Source organism: Daphnia pulex, chromosome 8 (assembly GCF_021134715.1).
Source record: "Daphnia pulex isolate KAP4 chromosome 8, ASM2113471v1".
NCBI classification, from domain to species: Eukaryota; Metazoa; Arthropoda; class Branchiopoda; order Diplostraca; family Daphniidae; genus Daphnia; species Daphnia pulex.
Genome location: NC_060024.1, coordinates 48,772 through 68,959, shown reverse-complemented (window position 1 = coordinate 68,959; position 20,188 = coordinate 48,772). Strand labels below are relative to the sequence as shown.

Below are 20,188 nucleotides of genomic sequence, written 5' to 3'. Positions count from 1 at the left end.
CAGGGACAACCACGAGTCGAAGAAGAATGACGTGCAATATGTCGAGTCATCCAACCAACTCGCCGATATATTTACCCCTAGCCACACCTGTCTTTACTGAGCTAAGGCATAGAATGGGCGTCAGAACTCTAGCTAGGGAGTAAGCGAGCAGTTGATGATGCACACGAGTTGGAGGTTTTGGCGCTAAATCCTGCCGTTCAGCAGCAGCAGTTGAAATAGCCAATGATAGAGCCGAGAGTCCATCGAGATCTGCAGGGAGGAGTGAGTTTAACGGATTCAACCCACTAACGCTGAAGATCTGTTAGCTTGGGTGGGGGATGTCAGGAGCCTCTTCGTTTAGCCGGGTGGGGTCAATTGTAGAGGAATGACACCGAGGAGAGACAGCAGGTCGCTGGAAATGGTGCAGTGGCTGGAAATAGGTGGCGAGTGAGGAGCTCGCAAACGGAATCGTCTTTCACGCCGAGCACTAGATGTCTCGTACTGCTGTGCAAGACATAGAGGAGGAGATGAAATTGGTGGATTTGGTTGCGGAGAAACTGGTATGAAAAGCGAATACACTCGCTCACTCATTTAGGAAGAAGGAACATATTCAGCACCATCCAGACGTCCATCACCAGAAGCGTCAGATGCTTGAGAAGAGCCGTTAGATAGTGTGAAGGTAGTATTTTGAAGGCTTGGTGTAGTGGCTACCATTGGATGAGGAGTCACCACAGGGGTTTGCTGCCGAGCAGTTAGATGGAATAGGTCGATTTCTGCGAACGAGATAGACAGAGGTGGAGAGACCAACTCAGAAAGAGTAGGTGAGAGAATTTGCTGATTAGGATAGAATTCTGCCTGATGAGCAGCATAGTTTTTCATGCCAGGTTATTCAAATCGGCAAATGGCGCACTGAAATAGTAAATATTGGAAACGCAATAACAGTGGGTTTTTACAAAAAAAGACAGAAGAAAGTGTTCACTTTAAAGAAATGACTAAAGAATCTAAAAGATCAAGCATAGGAGAAATACTGATAAGAACATATTTTATGCATTGTATATTCCAAAGAACTGGGAATAAAAATACAAACAATAATTTATTTTAATTTAATTTTAAGGGAAAAATTTCGCGAAATGACGTCTGAGGAAAAGGGCTTGCACCCTCTTCTATTGCTTCTTCGGGTTCGGGATCACTTGCTTCGATTTGGAATGCCAGTTGTTTTGCTATGATTTGGGTTGTTCCTTGGATGGCCAGTAGTTTCATCTTCTTCTTGAGGCTCTACCATTTTCTACCAAACAGTCCCAGGGCAAGACTTATCCCATCGTTGCTTGAGAGCGTGAGAGGGAGTACCACACCAACGTGTTGTGTACTTTCCCATTTTCCTTGCCTGTGCCTTCTCGAGTCCATTCACGCTGCTGAGTGGAACCGTGACGTCGATTATGATAGAAGGGTTATTGGAATTGACCACCAGGTCTCTTCTGAGTCCGTAGTTGTCTACGGCGAGGTTGACGGAGACAGTGTGGCAAAGTTTCTCCGTTTCTTCTGCCATGAGCCCTAAGATAGAATTATGACGATAAATAGAAAGAACAAAGTTTACCTGGCACCCACAACATGGTCTGTTGTTTCAAGCTTTGTGCAAACTAGGTGGAAGGGTTTGACTGTCGACTTTGATCCTGATCCACCTTGGACTGGCAGTATCCCTAGTCTAGCCTTGTGGAGAAAGTGCCATTCCTGGAAGGTCAGTGGTGTTTGGCATGATCTGCATGACCTGCGTTCTCCTTGGCCACATCAAGAACTAATCCTGAACTAGTCTGTTAGACCACCTTTTTGCCTCATCGCGGTGCTGAGTCCTCTGACTGCCTTGATGTAGATTGTGGAGATGTCTTCGGTGATGACTTTGCTGTATAATTCGCCGGATATCATACATCGTTATCCTCTTCAAACATCCCGAGGTCTTACTTGCGTGGGTCTAAAGGATCATCGATGCTCCTCCATGTCGGATTGCTCCAAGTCCCTTTTCCATGGAACCTGCGAAGTACTCGTTGATGGGAAGTGGAAAGGAGACTTCGTTCCTGCCGTATCCCAATTTGATGGTTTCTTCCTGAGCCATTGCCACTTCGCTGACGATCTTCTTCTCTGTCTAGAAGTTGAATTGCTCTGGCAAGGGTCCAAATGTCTGCGTCGTCTGTAAGAGGGAGAATTCTTAGTTCTCGCACGCGGCGATCTTTGTACACAAAATGTAGTGTTAGCGAACATAGCGAGACAAGCTACCTGGCGAAGGAAATCTCTGCAGTTTACGTCCAGGTCGTAGAGGGACCTTTTCTTGACCCTTCCCTATACTAGGTGGTGGGAAAGCGATGGAAGCAGTACATTTCAGTTCACCTCTAGCTTTTTCCAGGGTGCCAAGCAGGGGTCGCCAATCTTAATCAATTTTCCGAGAAGCGACGTGGTGGGTCGGAAGGTTAGTCGTGAGACTAGTGGATTCCCGAGATAGCTTTCCTGTTCGTCGTTGGCTAGGGCCCTTATTTGGGAGTCTCCAAGTTTCAGAGGGTTATCTACAGAAGATTTGCCATTAATGATAGTAAGTGACGTGCATTTGTTGGGATAAAATTTCAAGCCAAGTGAGGTTGCTGTGTTCTCGGTTGCATTTTGAGTTCCCTGGATTCCGCGTACTGAAGAATCTGCGATGGCAATGTTGTCAACGTAGGACGTGGTGAACAATCTTGACTGGTAGACTGCGAACCCGTTTTTCTTTGATGTTACTGTCCTGGTTATTGGATCTGGCGCCAGATTGAAGACGACGCTGCTTAATGGACCTCCTACTCCCCAATTTCCTCCCTCAAAGAGGGTTAGCCGATCTCGGAAGTGCTGCAATACCGAGTCAACCCGTGGCGGGATCAGAATAAGCAATGAATTCCCACCGTATGCCGAAAATTGGTTTAATTTTCTGGGGTCCATTTGAAGCCGTATCAGATATTAAGCTGCTAAGATTAAATTAAACGATTATTAAAAATTAAGGTTTAGCATATTCATAGCTGGTTATTACAGTTTGAAAAATCACCAAACAATGAATATTCGGAAGAGAAAAGAGGTAAAATATTTCTTATTATAGAGGGAGTTGTGAGAGGAGTTATGACTTATCAATATTGCGTGTTAGATGCTGCTCAGAATAGTAAGAGAAAACAAACGAACATTAGGGGGAGTTTAAGACGGGGAAAACCAATTAGAATAAATAAGAGGTTGGAGGTAAATTTAAGAAAGAACAGACGAATAATACAACATTGGGGGTGAAGTTACAACGTAAGAAGTTTTTTAGAGGAGCAGGGAAAACAAAATAAGGAGCAAGTGTTGGGAGATAAATTTTTTTGTTATGGTAAGATTAGCGAGAAGAAAATGACAAAATAACAATACAAAAAAAGATTAATTTTTTGGAAAAAATAAGGAATAATTCATCACATGGTTGATCAATGCGAGCACGGTCGCAATGCGGATGTGCGGTATTGGGTTGATTGGAGCAACTTCATGGTGTTGTCGCTTGCCGCTGATAAAGTCAACTTGGATGTCCCACGACCAATAGATTGTGTTGCTGATGATGAGTTTCTTCATAAGCTTGATATAACTTTTACTGATCCGGAGCTGGCGGATGACCGTTTCATTATAAGGGTCCCATCCACCGAGGTCCCAAACGATGAACGCGTTGAGGTACACATCCCAGCCTTGAGAACGGAGCTCATCAGCCAAAACGGAATACTTAATTTGGTCAATTTCCTTTGAATTTTGCCTGATCTGGCCAGTTAAAAGGCTTCGTATTTGTTTTTAAATAAAACAGCTACGTCGATCATTGACATGGATTGGGTAATTGCATTAGTCACTACAAGGTCAGGGCGGAGCTGACAGCTAGTGCCAGGGATTTTCCGATCCTCACTGGTCGTGCCGGCAATGACCGGCGTGACTTGCAGTGGACAGTAGCATGATACCGAAGGACTCGTGGTCGGCGGAAAGATTTGCAGTAACTTAAGACGTGTAGAAAGGATTCCAGGATGTTGTTGCAACGACGGCAGCGTTTTCTGCCATTGTCGAACTGATGCGTTCCGTTGAGGGGCATGGTGTCCAGTTGAACACGAAGAAGGAAACGCCAATCAGCGAAGTGAGTGTAGAGGCCAGATTTCATCATGTGGTTAGATTCATTTCGGTGACTGGTCACTGAATAAACTTTTCCCTGGTCGGGTTTTCTAAGTAGGCGCTGCAGATAGGCAGCTTGGAGGGCCGTTTAAACTCTTTTTGGCCACGAACTAAAAAAAGTTTTCCGATTCTAGACTCCGCGTAAACATGGTTTCAGAGAGGATTACCTACATGGATTTCTCTCGACGGGAAAAAAAAGATTCCAAGCCAATGTGTCTAGGATGTCACAACGGTAAAAAAAATGTTAAGAAGGCTGCATACTTGGCGACGGGCAGCTGGGTGGGGTCGTGCTTGATTTGGTTCTTTGTCTGGGCGGGGAACGATGAGTTGCATTTCGTCATTTCACCACGAGTGGTGCACAACCACTACTTGATGTCGGCGGTGAATGGAAGAGCACGAGAACAGACCTGAACCCGTGACCATAAAGACGGAACATCCCCGTTAGTGTTGGCCATTTCATCCTTCAGTGGAACCATTAAGAAATGACAAGAGATCGTCCATAGTCGGCACATGGCGTAGTTTTAGAGTGTCCCATGCCGTTTCATGGACGGATTCATCTGGGCAGGTGAGTAGTCTATTTACGTGAGTGACGGCTCAGACGTTGCGCAAATCACTGAAGGGCAAAATGCCCTGATCTTCTGCACTGGCCCGTTGCGGAAGGTACATTGATTTTCTTACGCAATTCTTCATGGTGGTTTTGTCTAACTTTACGACAGTGGTTTCACTCTCACATCAGCACAGCGATGAATGAAGTCGAGGCGGGGCACTTTTTTTCCAAGGGGGCGAGTAGACTGTCATCTAGAAGATTAAGATTGGTCCCAATTCTAGCAAGAGATTCATCCAGAGTTTGTTTGTTGCGGAACCCAGTAGAAACACCTAATAGGTGGCGGTAAGTTGGCCTTCTCCAAGCACTGCCAAAGGGTTTTCATCGATGGTTAAAACAGATCAACCGTTTCACGGTTGAGTATATGAAGAGTGGAACATTTCGAATGCTTGAAAGTGAGGCCACCCCAGTCCGCTTTTTCGGACGCAACGTAGAGTTGTTGCTGGTGAACGACATCATTTTTGGCCGTGAGAGACAAATCGTTCGCGAAAGCCAGAGTCGACTGTTTAATTAGGCCGAGATTAAAAAAGAGAGATTAAAGCGCCACCACTGCTCGAATAATGGTCTCCATTGCAAGATCGAGGCAGGGCAGGGCTCAGCATGCAACCCTGTTTGACTCCAGCAGGTAGAGGAATGGGGGCAGTCAGACCGGTAGATTTCATCCCCCGTGTGGTGTATCCTTGTGGAGATCCCGAATGGCAGCGATCAATTCAGCAGGTAGTAGAAAAGTAAGCGTTCCAAAAATGTAATTATGTGGTACTGATGGTAAGGCGTTGGCCAAATCCAACCACGCCACACAAAGTTCTTGGCCAGTGTGTCGGGCTTGGTTGATTGCAGATTTAAGAATACAGTTGTTGTCAAGGCGAGTAAAGTCTTTTTTTGGTGGGGGAAATCCGTATTCCGTCTTCTGCCAACATGATTGGCTAAAACTCCAAAATAAAGTTTGGCAATCGTATTTCCGAGTGATAATCAGTTGTTTAAATTTTCCGCATCGTCTGCTTTGTAAATGAGAACCCTAGTGGATTTTTTCCATACCACAGGAACTTGGGCCTGGGCAAGGCAGCGGGAATCGATGAGGGCCAGTGTATGGCAGTCTGGGTTAGCCCGTCAGAGGCCAACATAGCGGGCAACGCCTGGCCAGGGGTGCGTCCAAAGTCCAAAAAATTTGGTTGGGCTATCTAAGGTGATCGTTTAGACAGCCTTGATATCCTGATTTCTTGAATTGCTATTGGTCCAACGTAAAGAATCGATTATTTGTGGTTTTTTAACTTAGCATCCAATATTTTTGTCTAGATTGCCAAACATCAAAATATGCAGCAGTGAAAGTCAGTGTTGCTGTGTTTGAGTTCACCCCGTCACCCGTCATTTTGAAAGAAAAACACAGTGAAAATGGACGGCCTCCTGAATTTTCTTGCAATTGATGACAACGACGCTGATGTTGCTTCGTTGGTTATTCAATTTTGGCTTCGCAGAAAATCTCCATTACAAGTGTGGTTAAAAGAAAAAAGAAGAACTCTGCAACGCATTTTGAGAAACACTTGAATCGGTATGTTGAATTTCATCCAACAAACTCTGACTAGATATCCCGACATACAGTTTTTTGAATACTTTAGAATGTCACGAACTACTTTCCAGGTACTTACATGTAATGTTTTACGCTATGTGTCTCACATAATAATCAATGTTTATCTTATTATTAACAGGATATTTTGACAGAATTTGGGGAAAGTGTAGATGTTAGACATCGTGGAGAACAGAACGAAGTTCCCTTTTCTCTCAAATTCCTAGTAACCATATGGTGGCTAGGGAATCAGGAAACTTTCCGCCAAATTGCTGATAGGTTTGGAACTACCAGAGGTAATTTTACTTCAGATTGAAATTGTTGCTGCCAAACTTAGATGTTAACTATTCCCTTCACCTTATTCCAGGGAACGCCCATCATATTGTAAAAAACAACTCTAATAGTTATTGGAGAACGAGCTGTTGATTACATTAAATGACCAACTGGAGCAGAGATGGAGGAAGTGGTATCAAAACATACTTTCCCGAACACAATAGGTACTAGCAAAATCGGATCTGTACCCCATCTTATTTGTTCATAGTTTTCACTGCTTCGTTACTGATTTTAGGGATGATTGACACAACGGAGATATTAATAAAACAACCTTTAAGGCATTTGGCAGCCTATACCAATCGGAAATCCACGACATCAGTAAAAATACAGGGTGTATGTGACTCTAGGAAATGTTTCTTGGACATAAGTGCAGGCTGGCCTGGTTCTATGCACGCTGCCAGGATTTATGGCATGTCATCACTTTCTGGTGCTATAAATGAAAAATTAGCTGGCACAAATTTCTACATACTAGGAGACTCTGCATATCCCCTGAGTGCACGACTGATGAAACCATACAGAAATGATGGTTTCCTAAACCAGGTATAAAAGTATGAAAAAGATATTTGAGAAGCAAAAGCGGTAATATTTTGTTATTGGACAGGCACAGATCAACTACAACAACCAGCATAGCCAGCAACGATCTACAATTGAATGTACGTTCGCGTTGCTTAAGGGGAAATGGCGGAAACTTAAATATTTAGACGTTACCAATTTGTCTATTATTCCCCATATTCTTGTTGCCACTTGTGTATTGCACAATTATGTGGTGGATGTTGAAGGTGATGAATGGTACGATGACGATTTTGATAATAACAGTGACGACGAATTTCAATTTAATGAAAACGTGTCTGATGAAGATGAGGAAGATATCGCTACAGCATTACGAAATAGAATTGGGGCCTCTTTATAATTGTTTTTGTGATATTGTGGTCACGTTTTTTAAATTAACACACACGTCTAATGTAGTATGCAAAAAATGACGACGAAATACACACTTTCAAGAAATCTATTTCATTTCCCATAGCCTACATTAGAATGAATGTTACTTAGATTCTTGAAGAACCACTAGTCTTTCTAGTAAATTGTTTTTTTTGTTGACCCTGTTGACGCAAATCCGCCATGATCTCCAAAAAAGTTGTATTCGATTTTTCACGTTCAGCTTCGTTATCAGCAAGAATATTGATGATATCGCTTGTTGCTACTCGCTTTCTTTTAGGATTACGCGTTTCCTCTACGTCTTCCTCGTCGTCATGGTCCTAATTAAAAAAAAATCATTACCGATGAGAAGGTAAAAAAAGAAAATGTTTTATACCCATCGCCGTTTAATAGCACGGTATCCAGCCGCCCTCGCTTCGATTATATTGTCAGGGTTGACAGCATCATCCTTGCGAAGTAAGTCATCAATTGCATTCCAAAAAGGCCATTTAGTTTCCCCAGCTGCACCAGTGCTTTTTTGGCGGGATTGAATCTGTTTGTAGCGGGCTTTCAGGTTTTTGAATTTTTCCCGACACATTCGAGCAGTAAGACCCTTTTGCACCTTTTTCTTGAAGTGTGCCAGCTTTTTTTTCCCACAGTTGGATTGGTTGACGATGTCCAACAAATTTCTTTTCATGTGGTTTGTATGTTGCAAGAAGGAGATTTGTTCTTGAATCCGTAAACCAATAAAGACCTTTTCCATCTTCATCACCTTCACTTGTTTCAGCATTTTCCTCATTGTTTGCATACTGCGCTGGATCTTCACCAGGCCAAGCGAGCCAATCTGTTTCTTCTACTTTGTCTTGATTATTGGAAGGGAGTGTAGTGGTTGGGCTATTGGATTTACCACGGCCACGTCCTCCATTGATTCTACTTCCTCCCCTGGCACGTCCACGTCCACGCACTTCAGTTTCACCACGTCGAATCACAGCATTGACTCCAGCACGACTGCGGCCACGACCTGCGACATTTCCGCTACGATCAGCAATTGTAGTAGTAGTCTTCCTGGTACTCTGATGAACATCAATAATCATTTTGTTAAAATAAAGGTTTTAAATTCATATATATAAATAATTACGTCAGATTCAGTGATGGCTGCAATGTCCGGCAGAGAAACGCTAGTAGAGGGTCCGGCAGTATCTTTAATAGAGGACCCAGGGTGATCTTTATCACAGGGAGAAATTTCAGGACTTTTTTTGAATTTTTCTACAAGCCGTCGTGCAAATTCTTTGTCTAAAACCATAAAAAACATGGTTAATACAATATTACATAGAATAATAATTACACATAGAGCTTCTAATAGGATTTCAGAGCGCACATGCCAAAAATGTCAAGGCAATAACAAGCTAAGAAATTTACAATCGATTAAAAAAAATTTTAAAACAAATCTCAACCTTTAACAAACGTTCCTTTTGGCTCGATGTTAGCCTAAATTTTCGAATAACACCATCAATAGCAATGGCTACAATTTCGGTCTCCGACATGTTTGCTCTAGGAAGCTTTCTTTTCAACTGAGGGGCAACAGTTTCACATTTTTCAAGGGGTATCAGCTCTAACGACAAAGGAAGAAACCCTTCTATTTTGAAGGGTAGGTAAGATACTCGAGAAAAAATGAAAACCTAGGAAAAAAAGAAAAACGGCCGGTTAATTTAAATAATTTTCTTTCTTTTTTTCTACCATTATCCACTGTTGCCAAACTATCACAATTTTAAAGAGAAATATTCTTTTGAGCCAGCCAATGGCAGTCGCTATGGCTATCACGTGACAAGCTAGCATGTAGCTAGCCAGGCTGTCTAAACGTTCAATTTAGATAGCCCAGCTAACTTTTTTGGACTAGGGACGCACTCCAGGGTTTTGTGTTTTTCATCCGCTGGAGACGGCGCGATACTTCTCGTAGTGCAATGGGCGCAGTAAGGAAGAGGTAAATTCTTCCAGTGAAGCTGTGTGAGTTGTGAGTTAATTCTGGCACGTAAGGCAGCGTTTCTGACCATGAATGAATAGTTCCAGAAAAAGTTGTTGAGTTGTGTGCCTCGATCGCAGCTGATTAAGCCACACAGTAGGAAGATGGTTTGGCGAGAATGTGAATCATTGCTTTATTTATGCCCAGAAAAAGCGATAAAGCTTTTGAATTTCAGAAGCGTCTTGAAGGGTTGTATTGTTGACGTCGAGGTGGATCTCTACGTGTGCCCCGCTGAGCGGGATTAGCCTCTCGGGGTTGATTTGGTGGGGCTGCATCTTTACGTTCGGCAGCAGCAGTGGCAATTTCCTGTAAGAGAGCTGACAGGCATTCGAGATCTGCCGGCAGGAGCTAGTGAAATGCGGCAATTCACTGACGCTGCTGGTCAGTTAGCTTTGGGGAAGGAGGAGCCCCTTCATCATCCAACGGGCCAGCATAATCATCCTTCCTATCAATGTCCAGTGGCAAAGTTAATCTCAACTAGAGGAGGCCATGATGATGATGAGCCGCCATCGCCCGCGGATTGATCATGTTCTCGATCTGCTGTATGGGACACGATGTGGATTGATGCAACAGAGTCGGTGGTCGTAGGATCGACCGTGATTGAGGCAGGTTAAAATAACCATCAGCTGTGTTTAAGGGCGTTTTATCTGGAAATGGAGGTGAGCGAAATGGTTCACCGACCGGAAGATTTTTACCAATATGAGCACTAGCAGTTGACGTAGAAGGCGCACGTCGACGAGATCGTCCTTCACGCGGGATACTAAGTAAATTACACTGTAGTATCGGGCGTTCTGACAAATTGGGCAGCCTTGTAGGACGTTGAGAAATTTCAAAATGACCAGCGGTAAAGTTCCAGGGAAAAATAACCGGTAGAGGAGACGAAAACACTTGATCACTTGATGAAAAATATGCACTTTCGACCCTGACTGGAGAATGAAAATTGGGAGTACTTATGCAGAGTGAGAAGCGGAAGTTGGATCAGGGCAATTCGGGGCATAGTTTTTTTGGGGCACGGTCCAGGTGTTGGAGATTTAGTAAAGAATGAGCCATTAGATACACTAGGTTGCGGCACATCCGGAGATTGAGGAGGAGCAACACTAGGGAGGAGAAGCTGCCGGGTACAGCGAATATCTTAAGACACTAATGTTGTTGGCATAAAGTTTCTCCATCTAGCGACCAAACTAAAAAGCTCTTAACTAAGGTTCCTTTCATTCCTGTTTATCCTCATTCTCTCATCTCGCTCCTTCTCATCTCGTGTTCGTGTACCGTACACTTCCTTCTTCATCTCTCTTGACGAGAATAAACAGGTTGATATACTATACTATGGTAGATACTTTTCACACACTTCTTGAGCTGATAAATGTCAACAAATTTTTTAGACACTAACGACAGATTAGGGCGAAGAGGATGACGGTGACCACCACCACCTCTGAAAAGGGAGGTGTTTCACTCGGTCCAAAGTTTATAAGTAAACCAGGTGGTCGATGTGATTCGTGCATAAGACCTGAAGAGTAGGGATATGAATTAGAGGTGGTTACTATTGGAGGAAGGATCGCCTCAACTAATGTTTCCGGCGAATGCCGGTCAAACGAGGCTTGCTGCCGAGCAGTAGGAAAAAATTGGTCGATATCAGCGGACGAAATGGATAGGGACAGAGCGACTAGTTATGGTGGAGTAGGCGAAATCACGAGTTGACTGGGATGAAATTCTGCTGATGAGCAACATAGCTTTTCACGCCAGGCAACTAAAAACCGCAAATGGCGCACTCAAATTTTACAATCACTGAACTTTTTTGGGTTGTCCGGAAGTGTTTCTTTTGGCTGTTGGGGGATGCGAGCATCTGTCCGACCGTAGAGCATGAATCAGCTTATGGCAGGGAAATGTAGTAGAGGGTGGAATTGGTAAACTAATATAATCCACTTCCTCGACATTCTCCAAGCACTACTTCCACCTGGGGGATCATCAGCAGGGGCAGCATCTCTTTCACTCATTGTACAATAAGAACATACAATAAGGAGGTCAACAAGGCTTTATTGAAAGAAAGGGTTTTAGCGCCATGATAGCGTGGACTATTGGTTCCATTGCCAAATAAAATACGACAGGGCTCAAGAGGAAGCCTTGCTTGACTCCTGATGAATTGGAATAGGTGCTGTCGTGCCATTGGACGTCATCCCGCGCGTGTTTGTGTCAGTGTAGAGGTCTTGAATAACGGAAATTAATTCCACAGGTAGCACTAGTAAATTTAGGGTGCCAAAGATATGGGTATGGGGAACGGAAGGAAAGACGTTGGCCAGGTCAAGCCATGCTACACATAGTTCCTGAGCGGTTCGACGGGCTTGATTAATTGCAGACCGGAGAAGAATGTTGTGTTGAAGGCAGCGGTGGTGCCGGGTTAACCCTTTCTGATGGGGAAAAATCATGTGGCCGACTTCCGCCCAGCGGGAAATTTTGTCGGCGATGACGCCAGAGAAAAGCTTGATAGCAATTGTGTTTCCAAGGGTGAGTGGGCGCCAATTACCGAGATTCTCTCTGTCACCGGCTTTAAAAATAAGGACCGTCGTCGACTCTTTCCAGGCGGCTAGCACATTGGCAGTGCGGAAACATTACGAGTGAATGAAGGCCAGGGTGTGGCAGCCAGGATCACAGCGGCGCAGGCCAGAGTAGCATGCGCAATCAGGTCGGGGAGCCGTGTTTTTCATTCGCCGAAAGCGATACGACACATCCAGTGGAGTTATCGGGGCAGTAAGAAAGGCAAATTAATCCGGCGTGGTAGGCTGGCCAAAGGCAGGTACATAAGGGGGCGGGTCAGACCATGGGTGCTCTTCATCTGCGAAAATGGTAGCCAAGTATGTTTCGATTGCTTCAGGTTCAGCCGCACAATACGAAGAAGGTTCTGCTAAGATGTGGGTCATGGCTTTATTCCGATCCAACCTATAAAGTTTCTGGATGGCGGAAGCATCCTGGGGATCAAAATCCTGGGCGCCTTTTTGGGGCTCGGTTGAGGGTGGTTAATATCGCAAAAAATAAGTATTTCCGATTGCGATAGCAATACTGTTTTTTTTATTGCCGACTATCGAACGATGAAGTTTCAAAAAAGTATCGGTGCGATAATCGCCGATAGTCGCCGATACTTTTTACAACGTTGCAAAATAAAAAAAAAATTTCAAAAAAAATTTTCTTGCATATTTTTTTTCAAAAGCAGAAAAACTTTATTAACAATATCCCTTGTTTTCCAGCTTGGCCGTGGAATTTAAAAAAAATGGATGGGCGAATACACCACTGTACTGCTCATCCATTTTCAACTGTAACTTAATGCTACTTTTAAGCAGTGTGCAGTTAAAAAAACTATCGCAATCGCGTCATCGGCGATGAAAACGCGATTATCAATCGATACTGATATTGAAATCTATCGCGCCATAATCGCTCAAACAAAAAAATTTATTCCCGATGACGATTTCATCGTTCATCGCGGCAATATTAACAACCCTGGACCTTGGGTAGGAGGAGCCGGAGCACGGGTAGGGGAATCCGGAGCACGGGTAGGAGGCAGTGGTGCGCTATCCTGACCATCAGCATTAGCAGTGGAAATAGCAAGCAAGAGGCCATCAATATCTTCAGGGCGGATTATTTTGAATGTATCAACCCACTGGCACTGGAGATCTGTTAGCTTCGGTGGGGGGAATGTCAGGAGCTTCCTCCTCTTCGTTTATTCGGGTGGGGTCAATTGTAGGGACACGACGTCGAGGAAAGATAGCAGGTCACCCATTATCGCTACGGTGGAGAATGAGGAGTTTGCCGACGAGATCGTCTTTCACGTCGAACACCAGATGGCTCGTACTGCTGTACAAGACCTGGGGGCTGAGCAGAAAGTGAAGAAGTAGACAGCTTAAGATCTTGCCTTCGAGGAAGGTCAAAGTGACCAGCATAACGGTTCCACCGCGGAGCAACTGGCATGGGAGGCGAATCGCTCAATCACTGGGAAGAAGGAGCATTTTCGGCACAATCCAGACCTCGAGCACCTGAAGCGCCAGATGCTCGAAGAGAGCCGTTAGGTGGCGTGGGGGTTGTATTTCGGAGGTTTGGTGTAGCTATCGGCGAAAGGGGTCGAATCAACACTGGAGACACACTATTTTGCGGTTTTTCCGGGGATGGGACAGACACTACATTGGCGAGAAGAAGCTGCTGGGCAATGAGCATTTCTTCAGTCACCAATGATGGATTGGAGCGTGGGCGATAACAGAGGCAACCGCCACCATTCTCCCAGCAACAACTCAAAACTGGATGTTAACGATAATAATACAGAACATTTGTATGACCAGTCCACGACGACAGAGAGCCGTTTCCGTCGGGAGTATCCAGCTCTGGAAGCAGCAAAGGAAAGTCACTTGGCACATCACTGAGAGGGGAAGCACTAAAGGGCGGGAGTAGCTCACGAGGCCCGAAGTTATTGAGGAGGCCAGGCGGATGGGGCAGCACCAGCCCGGTACCTAGAAAAGGGAGTAAGTTAGTGGGGTTACCGTCAGAAGGATGGTCGCTACAGTAGATTTGTTAGGAGGCAGCGGCTCCGAGGAGGACTGGTGTCGAGCTGCAGAAAGGAAAATATCGATGTCTTCGGAAAAATGGGAAGTACAGGAAGTGTACCTGTCGTAGTAGTGGTTGGAGACACAGACCGACGGGAATGGGTTTCAGCATGGAGCTTTTCACACTTGGCAACTCAAACTGGCAGATGTGGCACTCAAATCGGACGACAACGGTGGGTAGATCAGAAGTGTTTTTTCAGGCTATTATGAGTCACTAGCTTCTGTCCAACGGTATTGCAGATGTAGCAGGAGAAGGTGGCAGAGAGGGGGATGGGTAGACAGATGTACACCACATCGGTAATGTTCTCCGTCAGCCCACTCCCGCTAGACGGCGTAAAATTAGAAATTTTATTGTCACTCATAATAAAGCAAAATCAACATATGTAAATTTAAAACAGTTAATATTAGAGGGGTAGAAGTAGAGAGAAGAATGCGATCACATCAAAGATTCGGACAAAAGCAAAAGATCAAGCCAATGGCATCTTGGGACAACTGATAAGAAAAATTTGTATGCATTGTATTTTCCAAAGGACTGGGAATAAACATATATACAATGATTTATATGAATTGAGTTTTAAGGGAAAAAGTTCTTGAGACAACGTGTCAACGCTACTTTAAAAACCCCCTAGTTTGAGGAAGAGGGAGGACTTGCGCCCTCTTCTGCTTCTTCTTCTTCGGGTTCGAGATCGCTTGCTTCGGTCTGGTATGCAAGGTGTTTGGCTATGATTTGGGTTGTTCTTTGGATAGCTTAGCGAGTAGTTTCATCTTCTTCTTTAGGCTTTGCCATTTTCTACCCGAGAATCCCAGGGAAAGAAATATCTCATCGTTGCTTGGAAGCCAGGACCCTAGTGTACCAACAACGAGAGGGAGTATCACACCAAGGTGTTTGTACTTTTAAATTTTTCTTGCCTGTGCCTTCTCGAGTCCATCCGCGCTGCTGAGTGGAACCGTGACGTCGATGATGATTGAAGGGTTGGTGGAAAACCCCACCACGTCTGGTCTGAGTCCGGTGTTTTCCACGGCGAGGTTGACGGAGAAGTGTGGCCAAGTTTCTCCGTTTCTTCCGTCATAAGCCCTAAGATAGAATTATGGCGATTAATAGAAAGAGCAGAGTTTACCTAGCACCCACAAAAAACATGGTCTGTGGTTTCCAGCTTCGTAGTGGACAGGTTTTGACTGTCGACTTTGATCCTGGGCCACCTCGGACTGGCAGTATCCCTAGTAAAGCCTTGTGGAGAAAGTGCCATTCCTGGAAGGACAGTGGTGTTCAGCATTATAAGAGATTTGCGTTCTCCTTGGCCACATCAAGAGCTTATCCGGTTGCCATCTTTACTTGTTGACCTGATAGGAGTATCCTGGTCCACGTTTGCCTCATCACGGTCCAGAGTCCTCTGACTGCCTTGATGGAGATTGTGGAGATGTCATCGGCGATAACTTTGCTATATTCTTCGCCGGATACATCAATCCTTATCCTCTTCAAACAGCCCGAGGCCTTCCTTGCGCGGGTCCAAAGGTTCATTGATGCTGCTCCATGTCAGATTGCTCCAAGTCCCTTTTCCATGAAACCTGCCAAGTACTCGTTAATGGGAAGTGGAAAGGGAACTTCGTTCCTGCCGTATCCAAATTTGATGGTGTCTTCCTGAGCCATTGCCACTTCGCTGAAGATCTTCTTCTCTGTCTAGGAGTTGAATTGCTCTGGCAAGGGTCCAAATGTCTGCGTCGTCTGTAAGAGGGAGAATTCCAAGTTCTCGCACGCGGTGATCTTTGTACACAAAATGTAGTGTTAGCGAACATAGCGAGACAAGCTACCTGGCGAAGGAAATCTCTGCACTTTACGTCCAGGTCTTAGAGAGACCTTTTCTTGACCCTTCCCTATACTAGGTGGTGGGAAAGCGATGGAAGCAGTACATTTCGGTTCACCTCCAGCTTTTTCCAGGGTGCCAAGCAGGGGTCGCCAATCTTAATCAAGTTTCCGAGAAGCGTCGTGGTGGGTCGGAAGGTTAGTCGTGAGAATAGTGGATTCCCGAGATAGCTTTCCTGTTCGTCGTTGGCTAGGGCACTTTTTTGGGAGTCTTCAAGTTTCTACAGAAGATTTGCCATTAATGATAGTAAGTGACGTGCATTTGCTGGGATAAAATTTCAAGCCAAGTGAGGTTGCTGTGTTCTCGGTTGCATTTTGAGTTCCCTGGATTCCGCGTACTGAAGAATCTGCGATGGCAATGTTGTCAACGTAGGACGTGGTGAACATTCTTGACTGGTAGACTGCGAACCCGTTTTTCTTTGATGTTACTGTCCTGGTTATTGGTTCTGGCGCCAGATTGAAGACGACGCTGCTTAATGAACCTTTTGCTCCCCAATTTCCTCCCTCAAAGAGGCTGAGCCGATCTCGGAAGTGCTACCATACTGGGTCAACCCGTGGCGGGATCAGTATAAGCAATGAATTCCCACCGTATGCCGAAAATTGGTTTAATTTTCTGGGGTCCATTTGAAGCCGTATCAGATATTAAGCTGCTAAGATTAGATTAAACGTTTATTAAAAATTAAGGTTTAGCATATACATAGCTGGTTATTACAGTTTGAAAAATCACCAAACAATGAATATTCGGAAGAGAAAAGAGGTAAAATATTTCTAATTATAGAGGGAGTTGTGAGAGGAGTTATGACTTATCAATATTGCGTGTTAGATGCTGCTCAGAATAGTAAGAGAAAACAAACGAACATTAGGGGGAGTTTAAGACGGGGAAAACCAATTAGAATAAATAAGAGGTTGGAGGTAAATTTAAGAAAGAACAGACGAATAATACAACATTGGGGGTGAAGTTACAACGTAAGAAGTTTTTTAGAGGAGCAGGGAAAACAAAATAAGGAGCAAGTGTTGGGAGATAAATTTTTTTGTTATGGTAAGATTAGCGAGAAGAAAATGACAAAATAACAATACAAAAAAAGATTAATTTTTAGGAAAATATAAGGAATAATTCATCACATGGTTGATCAATGCGAGCACGGTCGCAATGCGGATGTGCGGTATTGGGTTGATTGGAGCAACTTCATGGTGTTGTCGCTTTCCGCTGATAAAGTCAACTTGGATGTCCCACAGCCAATAGATTGTGTTGCTGATGATGAGTTTCTTCATAAGCTTGATATAACTTTTACTGATCCGGAGCTGGCGGATGACCGTTTCATTATAAGGGCCCCATCCACCGAGGTCCCAAACGATGAACGCGTTGAGGTACACATCCCAGCCTTGAGAACGGAGCTCATCAGCCAAAACGGAATACTTAATTTGGTCAATTTCCTTTGAATTTTGCCTGATCTGGCCAGTTAAAAGGCTTCGTATTTGTTTTTAAATAAAACAGCTACGTCGATCATTGACATGGATTGGGTAATTGCATTAGTCACTACAAGGTCAGGGCGGAGCTGACAGCTAGTGCCAGGGATTTTCCGATCCTCAATGGTCGTGCCGGCAATGACCGGCGTGACTTGCAGTGGACAGTAGCATGATACCGAAGGACTCGTGGTCGGCGGAAAGATTTGCAGTAACTTAAGACGTGTAGAAAGGATTCCAGGATGTTGTTGCAACGACGGCAGCGTTTTCTGCCATTGTCGAACTGATGCGTTCCGTTGAGGGGCATGGTGTCCAGTTGAACACGAAAAAGGAAACGCCAATCAGATAAGTGAGTGTAGAGGCCAGATTTCATCATGTGGTTAGATTCATTTCGGTTACTGGTCACTGAATAAACTTTTCCCTGGTCAGGTTTTCTAAGTAGGCGCTGCAGATAGGCAGCTTGGAGGGCCGTTTAAACTCTTTTTGGCCAAGAACTAAAAAAAGTTTTCCGATTCTAGAATCCGCGTAAACATGGTTTCAGAGAGGATTACCTATATGGATTTCTCGCGACGGGAAATAAAAGGTTCCAAGCCAATTTGTCTAGGATGTCACAACGGTAAAAAAAAGTGTTAAGAAGGCTGCATACTTGGCGACGGGCAGCTGGGTGGGGTCGTGCTTGATTTGGTTCTTTGTCTGGGCGGGGAACGATGAGTTGCATTTCGGCATTTCACCACGAGTGGTGCACAACCACTACTTGATGTCGGCGGTGTGTGGAAGAGCACGAGAACAGACCTGAACCCGTGACCATAAAGACGGAACATCCCCGTTAGTGTTGGCCATTTCACCTTCAGTGGAACCATTAAGAAATGACAAGAGATCGTCCATAGTCGGCACATGGCGTATTTTTAGAGTGTCCCATGTCGTTTCATGGACGGATTCATCTGGGCAGGTGAGCAGCCTACTTACGTGAGTTACGGCTCAGACGTTGCGCAAATCACTGAAGGGCAAACTGCCCTGATCTTCTGCTTTGGCCCGTTGCGGAAGGTACATTGATTTTCTTACGCAATTCTTCATGATGGTTTTGTCTAACTTTACGACAGTGGTTTCACTCTCACATCAGCACAGCGATGAATGAAGTCGAGGCGGGGCACTTTTTTTCCAAGGGGCGAGTAGACTGTCATCTAGAAGATTAAGATTGGTCTCAATTCTAGCAAGAGATTCATCCGGAGTTTGTTTGTTGCGGAACCCAGTAGAAACACCTAATAGGTAGCGGTAGGGTGGCCTTCTCCAAGCACTGCCAAAGGGTTTTCATCGATGGTTAAAACAGAATCAACCGTTTCACGGTTGAGTATATGAAGAGTGGAACATTTCGAATGCTTGAAAGTGAGGCCACCCCAGTCCGCTTTTTCGGACGCAACGTAGAGTTGTTGCTGGTGAACGACATCATTTTTGGCCGGGAGAGACAAATCGTTCGCGAAAGCCAGAGTCGACTGTTCAATTAGGCCGAGATTAAAAAAGAGGGATTAAAGCGCCACCGCTGCTCGAATAATGGTCTCCATTGTAAAATCGAGGCAGGGCAGGGCTCAGCATGTAACCCTGTTTGACTCCAGCAGGTAGAGGGATGGAGGCAGTCAGACCGGTAGATTTCATCCCCCGTGTGGTGTATCCTTGTAGAGATCCCGAACGGCAGCGATCAATTCAGCAGGTAGTAGAAGAGTAAGCGTTCCAAAAATGTAATTATGTGGTACTGATGGTAAGGCGTTGGCCAAATCCAACCACGCCACACAAAGTTCTTGGCCAGTGTGTCGGGCTTGGTTGATTGCAGATTTAAGAATACAGTTGTTGTCAAGGCGAGTAAAGTCTTTTTTGGTGGGGGGAAATCCGTATTCCGTCTTCTGCCAACCCTGAAACATGATTGGCTAAAACTCCAAAATAAAGTTTGGCAATCGTATTCCCGAGTGATAATCAGTTGTTTAAATTTTCCGCATCGTCTGCTTTGTAAATGAGAACCCTAGTGGATTTTTTCCATGCCACAGGAACTTGGGCCTGGGCAAGACAGCGAGAATCGATGAGAGCCAGTGTATGGTAGCCTGGGTCAGCCCGTCAGAGGCCAGCATAGCGGGCAACGTCTGTCTAGGGTTTTGTGTTTTTCATCCGCTGGAGACGGCGCGATACTTCTCGTAGTGCAATGGGCGCAGTAAGGAAGAGGTAAATTCTTCCAGTGAAGCTGTGTGAGTTGTGAGTTAATTCCGGCACGTAAGGCAGCGTTTCTGACCATGAATGAATAGTTCCAGAAAAAGTTGTTGAGTTGTGTGCCTCGATCGCAGCTGATTAAGCCACACAGTAGGAAGATGGTTTGGCGAGAATGTGAATCATTGCTTTATTTATGCCCAGAAAAAGCGATAAAGCTTTTGAATTTCAGAAGCGTCTTGAAGGGTTGTATTGTTGACGTCGAGGTGGATCTCTACGTGTGCCCCGCTGAGTGGGATTAGCTTCTCGGGGTTGATTTGGTGGGGCTGCATCTTTACGTTCGGCAGCAGCAGTGGCAATTTCCTGTAAGAGAGCTGACAGGCATTCGAGATCTGCCGGCAGGAGCTAGTGAAATGCGGCAATTCACTGACGCTGCTGGTTAGTTAGCTTTGGGGAAGGAGGAGCCCCTTCATCATCCAACGGGCCAGCATAATCATCCTTC

The 20,188-nt window shown here is 44.9% G+C and overlaps 1 protein-coding gene and 2 pseudogenes across 1 annotated transcript; 1 reads left to right on the top strand and 2 right to left on the bottom strand.

The window, feature by feature from the left end:
• Window positions 1–2,819: 2,819 nt before the first annotated feature.
• On the bottom strand, window positions 2,820–2,998 carry LOC124201260 (annotated as a pseudogene).
• A 3,378-nt stretch (window positions 2,999–6,376) lies between these two features.
• On the top strand, window positions 6,377–7,566 carry LOC124199568 (putative nuclease HARBI1). The gene is made up of 4 exons (XM_046595402.1): window positions 6,377–6,397; window positions 6,466–6,619; window positions 6,892–7,196; window positions 7,258–7,566. The coding sequence occupies exons 1-4, from the start codon at window positions 6,377–6,379 to the stop codon at window positions 7,564–7,566; spliced, it is 789 nt and encodes a 262-aa protein (XP_046451358.1).
• Window positions 7,567–16,541: 8,975 nt separating this feature from the next.
• On the bottom strand, window positions 16,542–16,720 carry LOC124201261 (annotated as a pseudogene).
• Window positions 16,721–20,188: the final 3,468 nt, after the last annotated feature.

Coding starts and splice junctions, on each gene's coding strand:
- LOC124199568 (XM_046595402.1), top strand. CDS start 6,377: ATGTCACGAACTACTTTCCAG. Junction 6,398..6,465: donor TGTCACGAACTACTTTCCAG/GTACTTACATGT, acceptor TATTATTAACAG/GATATTTTGACAGAATTTGG. Junction 6,620..6,891: donor TAGGTTTGGAACTACCAGAG/GTAATTTTACTT, acceptor TACTGATTTTAG/GGATGATTGACACAACGGAG.